Consider the following 19350-nt stretch of genomic DNA (forward strand, 5'->3'; position numbering starts at 1 on the left):
ATGTCTCGTGACTGCGTGTTTACCTCCTGCTGCAATGGGGTAGTTATGCGATGTTTTAATAGTAGTATAGCTACCAGGATATGTACTTTGACGGAGCCTTGTTTGTGACAAGATGAGTTACTGAGAGTGACTGCTGTCGACAAATTTGACTGTGAAATCAGTGTCTGCCATCTATGGAACAACAAAGTATGTACATCAACGAGTCTACACGGTTTATGACATGAAAACGGTTTATTTCCTAGGACACTCAGTGCTGCATGCCATATAAAAGTGAAATTATTCACAGAATAAATTCTACTCGTAAAATGAAATGGTATCAAAGTGCTTTAACAGACAAAAACAGACTAATTACAGTGAATATTAAGAAACAGTCCAGACAGCACATACTGCCTCACAGTGAAAAATGGACACACACACACACATACACACACACACACACACGAATGCATTAAAGGTATAGTGCACACACTTATAGCGTCATACATGATTTGGTCTCCTTTTCGTTGGATTCATTCTAGAATTCTATCAGCCCGATAGTATTTTTATTCTTTCATTTCATCAAACATACTCACAACACATCAGTAAATTATTTTGTATTTTGCAATAATCTAACAGACACTAGTCTGTTGGACCAGATGTGCCGGCTAGTTGAGAGGACCAGATGTTTGCAAACAAATCCCAACTCTTACAGAGATAATTCTCAACTCAGATATCAGGATAATTGGCATTCTCAACCACTAGAGGCCACTGCCAAACAGACATTTCTGTTGTTTGGAGGAACATAATCAATCTCATTTGAGAATTGCACAAGATAAAAAAAAATGGTGTTTTCAAACAGACTTTTGTCCAGGATTAATGAAAACTCCAATATGATATTATGTGGACAATACATGTGAGCTACAATTCAGCATAAAAATGTACAGTAGGTGATCTGATGAGCTCGCATTTGAACAACATCTCAAGTGTGTCATAATACAATCATTTACAATAAATAGACAGTCTAGCATGTGAAGCAGAGGAGGCAAGGCAGATCCATGTCTGTGAAGGGGATGGGTGTTCATCAGTGGAGGCTCAGTGCAAACGTCCGCGAGTGTAAACATATCCAAAGCAGTGGATGCTTTCGTGGCGTGGTGTTGTGGTTGTGCTATGCTGGTGAGAGTGAGAGCAACTGTTCACAGTCCAGTGCATGACTATGCCTTTTCACTTTTCTCGGAGGAGGTAAAACACCACCGCCTTCAGATAGTGTCCACAGGCACAGACAGCAGACACCAGCCAATGAGAACGGAAGCTGGGATCAGTGTTCACCACACATTTTGTTACATCCACCTGTGAGAGTAAAAGGGACACAGAGACACAGTGAGTCATGCATGCATCACAGCTCTGATTCTGAAACTAACAGGACAAAAATATATATATATATATATATATATACATTTGTCACATTTCAAATAAAAATGTGTGTTCTTGCTTTGACAACATCCTGGGAAAGTACAGTGAGAAGATGTGCAACTGGCCCACAAATATGTTATTTCAAAGCCAAAGCCAACCTTGTAATCTCAACAATGCATGCTTCAACAAACGACTTCTATAACTAGCAAAAGATTTTCGTAGGCCATAAAATAACACAGAAAGCACAGTGAAATGCCAATCCTCAGCCCTCTTTAGATCCCTGTGGCCTAGAATCCTTCATATCATATAATGTTATTTAGGTGTGCTACATGCTGACATCAGCTCTCCATGTAGAAAAAGTACATGCACAGATGAGACTGTAATTGTAGCTAGAAAACTGGTCCCTCATTTATGCTTTTGAGGTTGGTTATACAATGCATTTCCATTGCGTGACACCCCACTTATCTGCAAAACGAACCTGACCTGGGAATTCTAGCTTCAGCAGCGACAGAGCAGAGGGACTGGATCAGGGCACATGGTTATCTTTAATTATTTTTGTGTGTTCACTTCAAATGTGCCACTGCAGTCTTAGTAGAAGGGCCTTTGTTCACTTTCTTTGCCTTGCCAGCAGAGCAGAACATAGACAGAGGCACTTTGCCAGACCTTGTTCCTTTTTCTGCCTGAGCTCCACTTGAGCACAATTATTTCTGCAGAGTTTTATCAGATGTTCCCTTTCAGAAGATTATACAGAAGAGAGATGTTCTCTTGTGGCTGAAGCAGTGACTCAATTTTATGCCTGGCTGTTGTTTTTTTTTGTAAATCAAGTTAATAGTTAATTCAAATAGCATTAATGAGGGTCAGCTGTTCTGGCGCTGTCCTGTCTCATGTATTGTCTCTTTGAATTGATGGCCTTGTTGTGCTGTCACTTGTACACCTATTAGGCTATATGAGGGTACAAAGGGATAAACTAGTTGAACTGTAATTGAGTGTGAGAGCAACTATTGAAAATATGTACAAGCAAACAACACAAACTAATCACTGACACTTGAGATACATGGGCTCCTCAATGTGTGATGCAGATGTTTGTGTGTTCAAGCTGAATCTGACATCTAGGGTGTCAAACAAACAAAGGATATTAACTGCAGAATTTTGCATATATTTATCATTGCTTTTCCAAAACAAAGGCGTACAGAAAAACATACTTTTGCGTTGAGCATTTGCATTAAGTGAATAGGCAACAATGGAGTTTCCCTTACCCAGCCCCCTCTCCTTTTCAGCCAGGAGGTCAGACTCTTGCGAACAAACTCCCCCATGCAGTCAACAATGGTATGGACCATGGCTGGATGGCCGTGCCGCACGCAGTCCACTGCCAAGGCTCCTGCCACCGCATATAAAGAAACCACCTTCCCCCACGTCACACCTGACAAGAGACACACACATTATAGGACTGTTAAGTGAATAAAACAACAACTTACTCAAAACTTTATCCACTGCCCCGCTTGCACCATACTATCAGATATATGAAAACATCTTGTAAAATCATCACAAATTCAAAATGGTTCGCAATCGTACAAAATTATTATTTGTTGATTTGATGGCTCTGTGAAAAAGGCAAAGCGTGGCAGAGCGATTCTACTGTTTTTGTGGAGTTGGAGTGTGCTTCAGGGCGCGAGCGTCTCTGTCAGCAGCTCTCTTTGAAGACGGGTGAAAGAGTTATAAAACCCCGGCAGCAGCCAGGCACACAAAGAAGAAAGCCCAGACACAAGACTTGATGCAACAGTCATACACTATTCCTTATTAGATTAGTCAGCAGATCATTTTTCAAACTTAGTAAGGCTTTTATCTACCACACCATTTAAAGTCAGAGCCTCAGACTATTTTTAAAAGTGTTTATATGTCCAACACATACAAATTGAGCCTCACTTCCATCCATCTTCTAGAACTGTCATCTGTTTAGTACCCAAATTCTCATAAATGGTAGTCACGTTTCTCTTTGTTTAAAGGCCAAAATCTGGAATTTGCGGTACGGTAACCCCTGTAAACAGTGTCATGCTCCAACTGGCCTTGTTTACATAGCGATTCATTCAATTGTAGACATTTTTTAAACTCTCAAACTCACTTTTGATTCAAACACTGCCAGCAGGTGAGGCCTGAACATGTATTTTGAGGATGTGAAAGATTTGTGTGCAGTTGTAATGCTAGTAACCACTGGAGTGAAACGGGTCTGTATTTTGAGTTAGTCTAAATATGAGGATAACCAGACTAGGGCCCAACCTGGCATGACAACACAGTGTTTAAGTCTATCAATCATGATGGCATGATCAGTCCTGTCAAAGCCACTATTTCAATCTAATAACACTAAGATGGCACCTTCACCCTCATCAGCAACCATAAAAATGTCAGTTGAAACTATTAAGAGGGCTGTTTCTGTGCTGTGCTGCTGACGGAAACCAGATTGAAATTTATCAAAGATATCATTACCTAGTAACAACTTTTTCAATAATCTTGAAATTAAAGTTAATTTGGAGATTGGTGTGTAGTTTTGAGGTATGGGTGGATCAAGGTCAGGTTTCTTTAGGAGGAGCTGGACAGAGGCAATCTTAAAATAGCTCAGGATGCAGCCAGAGGTGAGGGATTTGTTCGTAATAGTGAGCATGTGGGACCTCTCTGAGGAATTTAGAAGGGATTATATCCACAGGGCTAGAGGACAATCGCTTATGAGTCACAGTGTTTACTAGATCTTGTAGAGTTATTGGGACAAATTGTTTTAGCAGAATAGGAGAAACAGACGAGAGCTTAGTGGGGGAGCAAGGCTCTGATGAAAGTTATCTTTGTTGGCAAAGAAGGATAGAAATTTTTTCACAGTCTTCAACTGAGGAGGCAGTGGCAGCATGAGGCACATAGTTACCAAGTCGATCACTGGTATTAAACTAAAACCTAGGATTGCTCTTGTTAACAGCTATTAAATTGGACATGTATGCAGCTCTTGCATCTGATTTTTCCCCCCCAAAATCTCCACCTTCTGTCCGTTCTGTCAAATGCACACATCGGTCCATAAAGGAGGTCATTCATGGAAGTGACCTCCCTCTTCCTGCCACCTAGCTTTAATCCACTTTAACTGTATCTTCTTTGGGCTTACTGTAATTTAAAAGAATATCCCAAAACCGTGAATTCCAATTCAGATGTGTATCACTGGCGTCTGACTAATTTATAGATCTTTATCCAAGTTTTTATGAGCATGCTGAGTATCACTTGAAAAAGTCAAAGTGCACAATTCAAGTTCACTCATGTAATCTACAATGAATCAGAATCCAAAATTTGGCATATTAACTTCTTAGGAAGGGTGGTACTAAAACAAGTTTCCCAGACTAGAGTACAAGTATCCTGAACATTTTACTTTAATTTTATTTTATTGAAGTCACAATAAAGTGTAATGAAATAATAGGGGTTAAGTCTGTCCACATCTTGTGAATCATTTAGAACCAAATTCAGACCCATTTCCCCTGTGGTTACTTCACTGTGCTTATTACAGGCATATTATTTTTTTTATATATATGAGTTGACATCAAATATGTGTTTAAAAATAGACTGCATGCATACAATCCTCCAGCTCCCTCGCGGTGGCAATACAATTCTTGAATTAGAGACTCATTACAGCCAAGCGGCAATTGGGTCTCAAAATTGTTTAAATTACATGAATATTGATGGTGTTATGTGTAGGATGGGATTAAATAAGGCACACCTTTATCCTTGCCTGGTGAGAAAGTGCAGGAGGGAAGTGTTTTGTTTTGTTTTTGTATATTTTTTAGTTTTAGTCCATTTATGTCGTGTGACTGAGCTCTTATGCACTGTGGTTATAATCTACTGCGGCCCATGACTTCCTCTTCAGACACTGACGGGTCTGGGCTGTCAGCTTCATGTCCAAATTTATAATCATTGGGGGGGTGAATTTTCAATGACTGAAACTGAAACTGAAGTCAAACTACAGTCTACCCTCTGGCATTATGTGTCGTACAGTGCAAACTTAAATTAAGTAATCATAATCATAAGAGTGCATTGGGATTAAAGTAAATAATCTTTTTCCATTTCAAATTAGTCAATGAAACTAATAGAAAATATAATTGTGTACAAGAAAGTTGTTTATGTAATCTTGTACACATTGTGGATAAGACTGGTTTTGTTAGTTTTTCAATCGCCCCTTAATTACCTTTGGAGCAGAATGCTTTGTTATTCCCTGAGGAAAAGTCTGCTGAGGTTCTGAGTGAACTCCCAGGGTGGGGTCCCAACTGTCTGCAATAATCACTCAGTTGAGGAACATTTTAACCTAATATGGGCTGAACGTTTTCCCTACACAAGCTCCTTTCCTGTAAGGGGATAATAACAGAAACAACTTCTCTCTAACCAACTCAAGAATGCCAATGGTCTTTCTGTATTAGTGGCGTGAGCATGGAAAAAGTAGGTGGGAATGATTGGCGTAGTGTTTTTCTGAGCATGTGTCTGCTTCTCTCCCCCTATCTCAGTCGAACTGTGTACAAATGTTTGAAAAGGGTTTATTTTGTTCCTCTGCATGAAAGCATCATTACTCTCCCTACTAAATCAACGTAAAGACAGTCATAAAAGCAGTAACACAAGGCACTAACAGTCTCAGCTGACTTATTTCTAAAGCCGATGCCTCCCCTAACTTTCAGTATCTTTATTGTATTTATCTCAAGCTCTGTAGTTCCTCCTTCCTGATGAAAACAAAGGGACGATATTCCCTAAAGGACAAGCTCTCTCGGTGCTTCCTAAAGTTTCACATCCCAAGTCTGTGTAGATCAGAATGGGACGTGATGACAAAACGCTTTGGCCTGCATGCATGGCTGATTTAGAAAACCAGTTTTTGATGCGGACCTACCTGTGGAGAATATATCTGCAGCCACAGCCAGGAAGGCATCAGACACCACGCTCTCAGACGCCACTGTGATGTTGAGCTGTCGAGCCACGTTACGGTAAATGTTGGGACGAAGGTACTCCAACTCATCGCCTGGCCAAAACAAAAGAATAGTTGAAAAACTAAACTTAATTCAAACTTAAACTTGAACTTGAATATTCCATCGGCTACCTCTGCTTTTGCTTCTGGTAAACACCCACAGCGTGATCATTACATGTCAATGTGTAGTCTGAGTAACAATCTCACCAAAACTATTAGCTTTGCTTCTCAAATCCCTTAAGTAAACTTTCTCAGGTATGGACAGGCAGGTTCGGAGAGTAACAGATTACAGTGATGAGATCTTTTAAAAAAAATTATACTGTTTTAGAGTTATTGTGAAAAAAATGCCCAGGTAATTAGATAATTCAGAAACATGTCTAAATGTAGAAAAGTGGCCTTTTTTGAGATTTTTGACACAAACATTATCTGATTGAGCAACAAGGTCCAAAAGTACGTAAGCAGTAAATAAGCCTTCTTTACTGCACAGGAGTAATACAATAGATTAAATTAGCTATTAATTAATATTTAAGCAGTTAATCTATCTAATAAATTTTCAAAGTAACCCTCTCAAGCCTCAGGGGTTATAAACTACCCTCTGTTTTGATCACAGTGTGAACTCATTTTAGAGACTCTGCCCCTTCCTGTGCGTACACAAGACCAAGGGTTCCCAAACCTTTTCACAAGACCTACAGGAACCCCCATTTGTTAAGATTTTGTCCATTGCTGTTAGATCTGACTTTGTACTGAATTATTTTCTGCCTTAAGGTAGATGGGGTGATAACCAAAGCCATCCTTTGAAAAGCTATTCCTTATTTTTCTGGGGATTCCCTGGAACCCCCTCAAGGACGTCTGGTGGTCCCCGGACCCCACTTTTACGATCCAATGCACTATCCTTGCGAAAAAGAACGACAGTAATCCCACCCAATACATTTCAGAAGGATACCATATTAATGCTAGAGCAAAACTATAAACTCCATATCATATACTATAGGAATATTATAGAGATACCATAGCAGACAAAAACACCATGAAGTGCTCATCAAAAGTCGCAAACTCACTTTTGAGTGTCACAGACACACTATAAGCCCCTATAGGAATATAATGGTGTGGGTCTACCGTAAAGTAAACTCACTAGCTATATCTACTTAATGACCTACCCAGCCAAATGATCACCGACGAAATCTCTCCGAGTGTGCCACCTGATGCTGCCAGTCCGTGCTCGGGTTTGGACCAGCCTATCCCGGCGCGGTTCAGTCTGGAGTGGATGTAGTCCCTGCATAAGGCCTTGGCCTGCGACACCAGCTCCTTGTCGGTGGGCGAGCGGTCAAACACTTCCATCACTTCAGCCGCAAATACAGAGGAGCGGCGCAACATCTCCATGCCCCTCTCATCCGCAGCGGACTATATTGGCCACCCCGCCTCCAGCTCCAACAGCGGTCCTGCTCCAACTGTAACACCTCCCTCCCCTTGGCACAGGAAGGCTTTGGAAGATAACCCTGTCGGCTGTAACGCACACGGATTAGACCCAGATTTTGGACGCCCCTTAATAGCCTAGATGAACTGTGTGGCGCATCCAAATCCACCTTCAGGTTACATAGAAAGTGAAATTTAGGCGAGAGAAAGTTGAATAATAGCTATAGTCGAGCAAAGTAGGCTAATTTGTGAATTCATTATAGTCTATCGGCCGATCCTGGCTGGCAATGACATATCGACAGCATAACATCATAACGTTACAATTAGTGCAGGTTACATTCCCTTACAATGTATTACAATTAAGTGGCACTTACCCGGGAATTTATATGTTCAATATGCCCGACCTATAATAATCTTATATAAGCGTTTGAAGGCTGTTTTTTTCACTTGTCATTGACCAAGAAAAGTCGTTTTGATCATTGAATTGTATGAGCTAAAGGATTTGCTGCCATTCTAAGCTAGTGTTTCCTTCTAAGGACACTTATTGTGGAGTCCAAAGGCGGAGATAAGCAGATCCACACAAGCCCCACCTCCCCGGGCTTAACTCTGTGGTGCGCGCGCACACACACACACACACACACACACGCGCACACACACACACACGCACAAGCACACACGTCCAGTAACTATCGCCTATCCCAGCTGTTAATCAATAACTGGATTTATTATGGGTGTTCCTATACAAAAAGTCATACAAAAAAAATCAGTAAATCTTCACTCAAGCTATTCTATTCTGTTGTCAACAATACACCCATATCTAGCTAGTGGAAACAAACAGATTTATTTTTCTTTAAATCATCCTGGCTGTCTAAATGTTATGTAACATTATCTGTCACAAAACAAAATCTTTCCTGATATTTTTTTCTGAAATGAAGCCTGCGTGTATCAGGTGTGTGAAGCAGAGTTTCCTGTCTGGCAGAGTTGTGAGACTGCAGGGAAATCTCGCCCACAGTGAATATACGTAGTTCTCAATGGAAACAGTAAGGATCAAAGATTACTATCAATTTCCACCTATTACATAAACTTGGTCAAACTATTTTAAGCCCAAGTTTAACAGGTAAAAATAAACATTTATGAACATCAGAAGAGGTTATTTAAAGAATACTTTGAATATTAAATTCTGAAATAGGCTAGAATGATTTCAAAGATGCAGCAAAGGAACATAAACCCATGCAGTGAACTAATGGTTTGGACATTTTGAACTGAAAATTTGGCAGCACTGCCAGTTTGAGGTGTTATTTCTACAGCAGATGGAGTAGATTTCAAGGTTTTCTTCAGCAGAGCAACAGTCAGCAGTTACACATTCAGGTTCAAATGCTTTATCATATACAGTTGCCTATAGTTTGGCATAATTATGGCATAAAAGATTGTAGATAAAGTAAAGTGCCCTGTCAGTAGTGGCCTGTTATGTGATCACATCACAGTGCCAGATGAAATAGACTGGAATAACAACTATCACATTTACATATGTGAACTTTGAGTTTCCCAGGCTAGTATAATCATGTAAATTCTTGAAAGCCTTCATCAATTACTTTTTTTTTAAAGACTATGCCAGTGGCAGGAGGAGACGTTAACCCTTTGATGCACAACCCGAGTAAGCTATTTTTGCTATATCTTTACAATTGATTAATTCAATAATATTCTGGGTATTTAGCATAGGATATCTTGATGCTCATAAAAATTCTATAAGATGACATGTATATTTTCCCTGAGCACTGAAAAAGTGAGACTTTGTCCGTCCACAACTGACAGAGGATGAGAAGAAAGCTATGAAAATGACACGGATGGGCTTTCTGCTGCCTTTAGAGTATAATCTTATTTCAGTTTTCATGGCACTGTGCAGCTGGAGCCACTGATGCCCAAGTTAACAGAAACAACAATACCTTTCAGAAATGGCACCATTGTTTCATTTTCATTTCATTATTTTATTAAGAGGTAACTACTCAGAAAAACCAAGCAGAAACACTTGCTCATTGTTTCTTTCTGTTGTGTAAGCTATATTCTCAATAAAAGATGGTTGTCATAATTACTGGCAACCTTGGTTACAAAGCCAGTTAATGTTGAGGCTCTGTGGAACCATGTTGTTTTTAAACATAACATAGTGACAGCAGAACATGAGTACACACCTTCTCCACTCCCTAACAGAAAAAACCTTGGTAGACACAATATTGGCAGTTCTTGGGAATCATCCCTCCCACTCTTCATGCTGTTGTTTGGACATGCCTGAGGAATGCCCTTCTTTGTGTATTACTGCTCACAGATCTGCAGGTTCTTGACAATAGACAGGTAAGTATCTCTTGAAACTGCCACTTGATGACAAATTTCATTATAGTTCATTTTGATCATCTGTTATAGATTATTTTCGTTGCTATTAGAGAGCATTACCATCGTCTCATACTATCTGAACTGAATTGTTCAACTTTCCAGCACAAAAACCTCTATACTCAAGCAAAACACATCAGTTTCTAGACAAAATTAGATTTCCCATGTATCATCTATCTAAAGTATTGTTGTCAAATGACCTAATTCACCCACTCCCTGTTGCCTTAAAAGCCTGAAAGTCTATTCATATTTAGAGAGTGTAATGTTAGCTTGGGGGTAATGGGGGGTAGACTCTACCTAGAAAAGGATGTAAAAAAAGACAACAGGAAAAAACAAAACAAAAAACACTTAATTCCCACGCTAGTCTTAAGAAGACTCTTCTACTCAAGACTGTAGAAGCAGTAGAGTTAATAATGAGGTGATAGGCTGGTTTTGTCCTGCTTTGAATTGAGCAATCGACATTTTGTTGATTTTTTTCCTGGTACGTCCCTCCCCCTGATGAATGGATTGCCTTAAAACCATTTTCCAGCTCAGTCATGTAGCACACATTTGAATGGCTCTAAAAAACATTTCTCTCTCTCTCTCCTTAGCTCTTAATTCCTTTCTTATATGATTGTTATATGGTCACAGGAATATTTTAAGTGCACCAAGGCTGTAACCATTGCTCTCCTTATTACAGGTCACTTGCATTTTTAGTGATCTAGGAATTGAACCTTTTCTACAGTTGGAAATCATTGGAAGTGATTCTGTAAAGGAACCTGTTATTGTAAATGTCTACCCCTGGGCTAGCACTGCAGATGTCACTGCTTTTGCTGACTAAATGTTTTTCTCAATCTGCTAAGTCTGCAATACACAGCGCAATATAATTTATGAATCAGCACAAAGCCACAGAAACTACGACCCGAACGATCATTTTATTTGTTAGGTTTTCAATGCAATAACATGAGACTACATGAGGGCATTCAGGAGCTTGGCCCTGACAACATGCTACACAATAAATAGGAGTAACATATGTCTTAACTGTGCAACAGAGCCAGTGGTGCACGTCTCTCACACAGAGAGAATTTAAGATGGTGTAGAGATGCCCTTTATCATCAGGTTCTGTTACTGTTCCAGAGGCAGTGGAGGTGTAGGTAGGACTACACTGTTGGCTCCTCTACACACACACACACACATACACACGCATACACACATACACACACGCACATACACACAGAGGGTAAAGATTCCAGTCTTCATAAAAAATATACCAAATAATACCATGGTTCCATGTAGTGCACTAAATAACGGAGAAAGAGGTGTCATTTGGTGACTGTTAGCTCAGATCTAGTCCGGTCTCCTAGCTTGATCTCTCATAAGCCAGCTCCCATGGTCTAATATAGTCCTACACACAGCAAGACATTATCACCGAGTACAATTATAACACAACTCCTTTTCAAATATTATGTTCTTCAGTTTTGTGTTATTAGAAAGAAAATCTGCAACTTTTAGACAGACACTAGAATAAACACTGCATAGTATTTTTTTGCCAAGTCATCATCCCTATGCAAAATAACAAAAACAGGATAAATGATTTTAAAAAGAAGCCAAGGATGCCACACAAGGACATTAAAGAGTGAATGTAGCACCAAGCAGACCTTAGTGCTGCCTCACAAATCAGGACTAATAAGCACAACAGCTCCCTTTTAGCCATTTTAACCTATCTTTGAAATTTTGAGTAAAAAGACATTGTTATTAATATAAAGGTAGCTTAGCAATTAATCATGAGTAGCGATTTTTCCATAGTGAGCTGTTCTATTCAACAGTCCTACTTTGTGGACTCCCTTTTCTACTGTACCATCTTTTTAGGCAAATACCCCCAAAACTGAACTGGCCTCAGATTAAACTGAAAAATTTGTTTGAGAATTAAACACTGCTTATACTACAGTTCTTACAGGTCTATTCTTGAAACCCTCAGAAACATGCGTTTGTCTGCCAGAAGTAACCAAAACAAACAGCAGACTTTCAGTCAACTCTTAATACTTTGTGTCATTGTCCTAAAAACAGACATGAATTCCTCAATACCCAAAAAAACATTCCATATCTCTCCAAAAATTGGATTACTTTTACTCCCAAACCCATTTCAACATTCCATTAGCTTTCTGCTCTCATCCGTTTTTCCGTCTCTCACACTTCTGTCTCTTTCGAAGCAGGATGAAGGTAGCTGTTGTACCCATCCTTACCATCCTATGAGTACCTTCATTTTCCACATGCTGTATATCATCTGTATTCTCATTCCAACCATAGTACACTAATGCCTTAAAGTATACCCACTAATGCTCCAGTCATCGTGTGTTAAGGAGAATAGTTAAGGAATATGCCAGTTGTTCACCAAACGTATAGAGAGTGATCACCAAGCCCTAGTCTAACCTTTGTTTTGGAATTGGTCCCGTATTACAGTAGTTCCCCAATATCAGTCTATGTAAATTGTTATAAGCAGCCTGATTGAGTACTACAATAGTAAAAACTGCTTGTAATCACAATATACATGCCTCCCTTTCATTACATCTTGTATACTGGAACAAATGTTATCATTTACACCATTGATCAATAAAAATAAAAATGCACAGACCATTACAATAGAATCCTCAGGCGGAGAAAATACACGAAATGTTAACACTTGAAAACTGGCAGTATCTCCGGTTGTTATCATTGTCCAAATCCCAGATTCACTTAAAAAAAAAATGACGACACCGAGGAAGAGAGATAGCTGAGTGTCTTTCTGACGTCTGCGAGGCCCAGCCTCTAGACCGAGATGTTTAGTTCAGTTTCCGTTGAGCTCCACGGGGCCTTTGGGTATGAGCAGGCTCATCCGGCCCGCAGTGCTGGCTGCACTCTTGATCACCTCCATCCATCTGCAAAGAGGGGACAGCATGCGGTGTCAGATAGACAGTCACAGGTTTAAAACACTGCACCATTACTACACAACCTCCAGTCTGACCTGGGAAAAGAAGCGTGGAAGAACGCTGTGGAAATGGTTGGAACACTATAGATAAGCAGTGTGTTGTTTTACGTACCTTTCAAAGGTGTACTCGCTCTCTGCCCGGAAAAAGTAAACATGGGACTTGAATTGCAGCTTGAAGACGTACTCCTTGTGAATGCTGTCAGACTCCTCTGGTGTGCTCACTGTGTAGCCGAGCAGTGGGAGGCTGGCCAACGGGAAGTCATCCTGGAAAGACAGATGGGAGGACTTAACAAAGTCACTTCTGAATACACATTCTGAATAGATATAGATTTTTTGCTCTAAAAGAAATGATAAACACAAGGGATCAGGCTGGGGGTCTCAGGATCAGGTGGCTACCTGGTGAGTCTTGTAGAAGAACAAGCAGAAGTTGGTGAAAACAACCCAGAGCTTCTGCCAGCCGTTACTGTTCTTGAACTTCCTAAGGAGGTATCCTGAGAGCTGGTTCTAGAGGAAAAGGATGGAGCAGAAAGTTTAGAAAAAAAAATTAAATGTTTAGAAATTATAATGAAATTTAACAGTGATTTGTGGCTGTGTGTACGTGACTGGTTGTGATATTCTTCATTAATTACTTAGGTTTGTTGTGTGTTTCTTGCGGGATGATTCGTTTTTCTATCCATCTAATAAGTCCATTATCTGTAGATGCCAACCCACAAGTTTTTTACTGAGGCTGCAGGGAGAGAGTGCAATTGTCGGACCTCTCCTTGTAATCTATCTATCTATCTATCTATCTATCCATCCCATGGCTCTGGTACCTGGTTCATGCGCAGGTAATCAGTGAGAGAGAGGTTCTGGTTTCGGTACCAGCAAACATGTGTGATGGTGTTGGGTCTTTGGCCCTGACCGAGGAGATAGCGAGGAGGAAGCTCCGGTGAAACAGCTGGAGAGCAGAAGACTGAGAGGGTGAAGAGACAAGAGATGGAAAGGGTGGAGAGAGAGAGAGAGAGAGCGAGAGAGAGAGAGAGAAGGAGGAAAACGATGTGTTAGCTTGTTAGCATTCAGTGGCAGAAGGGGGAAAGAAAGTTCAGTGGCAGAGTGGGGAAGGAAAGACCGGTTAGAAAGTGCTCCAGGTCTGTGGAGTGAGAGGGTTAGTGTCAGAGAGCGGTTCTTGCATGGACATCATTAACATGCTTTTGATAACATAAATTTTCAAGAACAAAAGAAGAGGAACCAAAGAGGAAAGGAGCATTAGAACCGTATAGAAAAGTCTTTAGTTAAACAGTAGAGACAAAACATTATCAGACATTAGGGACAGATGAGGGAAGAGAGGTTAAAGTAAAATGAAGGGGGTGAGGGTAAGGAAATGAAACTCCACCATGGACCCTAGAGACATCTTTTCTTTTCTTTTTCTTTCTTTTCCATCACCGCTGATACAGTAGTTGCGGATGACCAACAGCGTTTACATGTGTTTACACGAAGATGTGTATATAACTAGCAAATTTCTCATGGTCTGTGTGCGTTTGCATACATGTTCAACGTGTGTGGGTGTATATGAGGGTGTGTACTGTGTCTTAATGCGGGCAGAGGAGGAGTACCTCCACAGCCAGGCTGTGATCAGACATAGACACACTGGTGTTGCGGTGCCAGCACACATGCATAGTTGTGTTGGCACGGTGGTGCGTCTGCTTATCCAGTGAAGTACGGGACGAGTGCATGTCATCTTCCGACTCCTGCTCCAGAGAAACCTCATCAGACGAGCCTGAGGAAGTAGGGAGGAGGAGGGAAAGAAGTTGCATGGAGGAAAGGGATAAACTGCGGATCTGGGTGGATGGTATGTCCCGAGGAAACAGTTTGTTCAAGCAGTTTCTTGTAAGACTGAGGAAAGTATAACATGGCTAGATAATAATGTAGAAAACATGTTCTTTGACACACAGTATGCAGAGTAAACAGGTAGTTACATCTCAAACAATACTGAGGTCAATATAAGCTCTTACGGTTGGAGCGATCGCCTAGCCCAGTGTCAAGGAAGATGTTGGATTTCTCTTGAGACTTCTTGGCCATTTCAATAGCCATGTTCAAATCTTCAATCCACTTGCCCATCTCCACTTTAGAGCTGCAATCACAAATGAACATTAAAATTAAACGGTCCAATAGTGCACCGAATTAACGGTGAGAAGTTCTGTGTGTATCTATCGGTGCTCACCTGGCAGCCACTACAATGGTCCTTTGAGCAGAGTAGATGGTGAAGCAGTGGGGGACTGACCACTCATTTTCACTTTCCTCAACCTACAGACAAATTGCAGAGAAATACAGTCAGAGGACAAAGTTGCAACATTGTAATGGTTATCAAAATAACACAAGCAGCCCCTCTTATCATACCTAAACCTCTAGGAATAGTTTAAGGTTATGGATTGAATAAGAACAAAAGGGAAACAAGAGGTCAGACAGTCTGATTCAAGTCACAGAAAGACCTGCTGAAGAGCCTCTATTGGAGCATCTATATCTGACAGTAAATCAAGCTGGGTTCATTTCCTTGCATTCACAATCTTACACTCACACCTCCTATTAGTACCCGCATTTTAAGGCCAAAACACACCCACCAGAATGCCATCAATACAAGGTTGAAATGCATTGTTGGCCAATGGTCAGGGTCAGTTTGAGGCAGTCTGCCTCATTTGGTTTGCATTGGCAGCCACAGTGGCTACAGGCTTACACGATGAATCAGCACTGGCAGTCAGCAAAGTTTTGGCAGAGCTAACCAGTTAATGACATTTTCAAACATGACTTTACATATCTTCCCCTTATGCCTCCCTTAAGTTTCATCATTTTAATGTAGTTCATGAGAATGCACCTGGATTGTTTGACTTGATCTACACCCGTAAATCATTGTGACTGGAAAGGAAGTCACTCCTCGTCTTGTGCAATCTGCTAGGTGTGCTTTTTGGTGTTTTGTCTACACAAGCATGGGAGACGAAGGGTAGGGTTTGGGCATCCAAGCTGGCAGAGCTCAGTACTTACCGGTGCATCCAGCACTATGAGCTGCAGCCAGGAGTAAAGCAGAGACATGCAAGGTTAGGAGACCCAGGTCCTCCCTTCTCAACGTACCGACACACTGTTCAGTTACAGTTATGTTTGAACATCCTGACCTACCCCCCGCCTCATCATGCAGACCATGTAGTTCGCTTTGCCTTGCCTCTCCCTGACTAACAGTTTGTCAAAACAAGCTTTGAGTGCAAAAAAAAAGTAACATTAATCATCAGTAGTTCAACCACACAGCAGTGGGGAATGAGGGAATTTTAAGCTCTATTTACACTGGGTAAAGAATCATTTCCCTGAATGAAAACTGTCATAAAAAACAATTTTTGTGGTATAAACAGATTTGGATTCAATCCTCAGTGTTCTAAGCCACATTTAGAGGTAATGAAATTCAACGCCAAGTACAGGTGTCTGTGGGATATTGGGTGCAACACTTGATCCTCTTGATAGTGTACCCAGAACCACAGAGGGCTCTTCACAGTACTGACGCAGATTACCCTGAGAGACAAAAGGTTAGAGGAGGTGAACTGGAGCTTGTACTCACTATCATGCCATGAAGCGGCAGCTGGCCGTGGACTTTGAATTGATTGGTCGCTGTAACACCTTTGCTTGTGTAGAGGAGCATGTCTGAGAACTGAAAAGAAAATATTTGTTAGCAGAGATATTAAGACGCAGAATTATTCAAATGAATTGAAATTGATCCCTCTTTTACTACAGTTTGAGCATGAAGAAGACTTTTCTACTCACCAGGAAAAACATCCTTTGCTGTAGCCCCTTTTTGGTGAGCTTGTACAGACAGCCCTCTCGTATGAACTCCTAAAAACAGAATGTTGATTAGATATGTTGCATTTTTTTTTAGCCTATTTCTCAGCGCCCCCTACCCTCTGCTCCATGTCATTGCACTCACCCTGCCTGGTGTTGTTAAGTTCTCTATACCGATCAGGTCTCTCTGCAGCTCTGTCAGCTTCTGGAAATTCTCCAGCCGGATAAGACTGCTCTGGAGCTGAGTGGCTATCTCAGCCACTTCCTTCAGGGCCTCTGTATGGAAACAGAAATTACATTCAGTTACAAGTTACATCTATGTGTTATGACCGCATGGCTACAGCGAAACAGCCAATTAAAAATGGAGGTGGTGTTAGATTATCATGGTTATCATTACGTTAGAGACTTAACTACTCTACAGGCAAATCATATGAAGAGTCTCACCCTTGCAGTCGTCATGATCACGGTGGGCAGGAGAATAATGCTTGCACAGTCTCTCCAGGATGAGCTTGTAGTGCATGAGGCGCTGGATGGGCTTGAGCAGGAATGTATTAAGGGGCAAGTAGCAGACCTTCTGCAGCTCAAACTCTTTGTAGACCGTCTCCAGCTTCTTCAGCCTCTTGGTGGCTTTCTCCAACTCTGTCAACACCTCATCATGCTTCTGTAGGTAGCTGGTGAATTCCTGAGGAAAACAAGCATAGCATACAATTCAAGTCTTTAACTTGTCTACTTTACATCCTGTCTGTATAGCCAAATATGTAATGAAGAGGTGATATTGATCAGATCCACGCATTAGTCTCACCTTCAGAGCAGTCATGTTCCTCAGCATCACATCACCGATCCTTTGGTAGTCCCCTTTGACGTGAGCGTTAGAGCGCCCCTCCCTGCGGAAACAGAGACATTTTTTGCAGATGTAGTCTTTAATGCCATCTCATCAGCAGCTTTGTCACACAAAAAATAGTGAAGGAGCGCCTACCAGAGAGCCAGCCTCTGGTCTATCTCCTTGAGGAAGCCTCGGTGGAACTCGTAGATGGGGTCGATGTTGGAGAAGAGCAGGGTCATCAGGCCTTCGGGCATGGCGTTTTCTTTGATCACAGCACTGCGGAACCACTGGGAGCAGCAGAGGAACAAACAGAATATTGATGTTTATTCTCCCGACAAATGCACTACAAAGCATACCCGATTATGGACGGAAAGGACGGCTCACCACAGTGATGACCTCGAGGTCTTTCAGGTATGTTCGCTCTGTGGTCAGAATCTCTTTGGCAATGAAGTAGGCCTTGTCAGTGGGATATCTCTGAGGGAGAAGAGGGCTATTAGTGTCAAAGCTTGTGAGTTGCAGAGCACAGCTATGATGAGGGAATTCCAATCTTTTTACACTACAGTGACAAAAATGGGAAATGAATTTCCCCTCTATTTTTCATCATAATGTTGTAAACCCAGCAGCCATAGTGAATCATAGCAGTAGTCCCTTGGGCTCAGTGATTCTGATGGGTCTAGACTCTTAAAAAGGGTTGTGAGGCAGGGGGTGGAAGGGTGGCATATAAGCAGTGTACCTTCCTCCTGCCCTCCTCCTCCTCCTCTAGCCTGGCATTGCTGCCCACCTCGCTCAGGATGGGGCTTTGCAGGGGCGAAGAGGCTTGGCCTGGAAGGCTGAGGGTGGACATCTGGAAGGAGGGCGAGAGGCAGAGTGGACTCTTGGAGTTGAGCGGTGAGAGCTGGGGGCTGTCCGTGACTGAACCTGTGGAAGAGATAACAGCATTATACCCAGAGGAACAATAGAAATGAAACACAGAAGAGAAATTTGACCAGTAGTAAGCGTGTTAATCATTCAGTTCAAATAAATCACCCCCCTTAAATGGAATTATTATTATTATTGTTAATTATAGTATAAGGGAAAGTGAAAAAAACAAAGAATTGTTTTCTACATTTGCACTGAATCACCGGGAATTACCCTACTAAAACAGGCAAAACTTGCTCTTTTGAAATGGGTGGAGCATACAGTCAACAACAATGCCCTATACACGATAGCATGTCAAAAGGGAGCAAGGAGGTATGTACCCATTAAGGGAAACTAATACAAAAGTCTATTTATCACAATGCTACAGTATCATGTATGCATTTGCATTTGTCCCAACTCTGTTAAACGATGCTCATCTTCACCTAAAACGTTTTCCACAGTTCATATCTTATTTCCCCTTACAGAAAAGGCTTGCTTAGCCAACACCCTGTGTATTTTAACAGAAACAAGTGTAATGGTTCATCAAACACATTTTTCATGCCCTCACACACGTTGGCCAGACATAAAAGGGGAGACGGCAGCGCCGACCGAGGCACGTAATGGTTCCCACATTTTTCCCTGCCATTGTTTTCAGAGCGATAGCCCTCTACAATGGAGGCCAAATGATTTATTGCCAACTCTTATATGAGCCTGATTACATTACAGTGAACCGACTTG

General features: G+C 41.3%; 2 protein-coding genes across 4 annotated transcripts in view; both read right to left on the reverse strand.

The window, feature by feature from the left end:
* Nucleotides 1-231: 231 nt before the first annotated feature.
* boka (BCL2 family apoptosis regulator BOK a) lies at nt 232-8258 on the reverse strand. The gene is made up of 5 exons (XM_071517616.1): nt 8146-8258; nt 7516-7861; nt 6284-6412; nt 2646-2809; nt 232-1326 (listed from the first exon to the last, which is right to left on the reverse strand). Exons 2-5 carry the CDS (start codon nt 7736-7738, stop codon nt 1201-1203), a joined length of 642 nt encoding a protein of 213 aa, XP_071373717.1. The 5' UTR covers nt 7739-7861; nt 8146-8258; the 3' UTR covers nt 232-1200.
* Nucleotides 8259-11060: 2802 nt separating this feature from the next.
* Nucleotides 11061-19350, reverse strand: part of farp2 (FERM, RhoGEF and pleckstrin domain protein 2) — a 29395-nt gene continuing 21105 nt past the window's right edge. Inside the window, exons 14-29 of one of the 3 annotated variants that reach the window (XM_071517560.1) lie at nt 18449-18633; nt 18100-18189; nt 17869-18002; nt 17695-17776; nt 17337-17574; nt 17038-17168; nt 16878-16946; nt 16675-16764; nt 16113-16133; nt 15298-15380; nt 15089-15207; nt 14690-14853; nt 13910-14083; nt 13494-13601; nt 13210-13361; nt 11061-13047 (exon numbers count right to left, since the gene is read on the reverse strand). In XM_071517560.1, coding sequence (XP_071373661.1) covers nt 12957-13047; nt 13210-13361; nt 13494-13601; nt 13910-14083; nt 14690-14853; nt 15089-15207; nt 15298-15380; nt 16113-16133; nt 16675-16764; nt 16878-16946; nt 17038-17168; nt 17337-17574; nt 17695-17776; nt 17869-18002; nt 18100-18189; nt 18449-18633 — 1931 coding nt within the window. In that variant the 3' untranslated portion in view covers nt 11061-12956. The remainder of the gene's footprint in view (nt 13048-13209; nt 13362-13493; nt 13602-13909; nt 14084-14689; nt 14854-15088; nt 15208-15297; nt 15381-16112; nt 16134-16674; nt 16765-16877; nt 16947-17037; nt 17169-17336; nt 17575-17694; nt 17777-17868; nt 18003-18099; nt 18190-18448; nt 18634-19350) is intronic. The other 2 variants (XM_071517562.1, XM_071517561.1) reach the window with 2 other exon arrangements.

The sequence above is a fragment of the Centroberyx affinis genome, unplaced genomic scaffold (genome assembly GCF_046629955.1).
Source record: "Centroberyx affinis isolate AG114_WGS23_722 - 3 ecotype Tasmania unplaced genomic scaffold, CSIRO-AGI_Caff_v1 ptg000503l_1, whole genome shotgun sequence".
NCBI classification, from domain to species: domain Eukaryota; kingdom Metazoa; phylum Chordata; class Actinopteri; order Beryciformes; family Berycidae; genus Centroberyx; species Centroberyx affinis.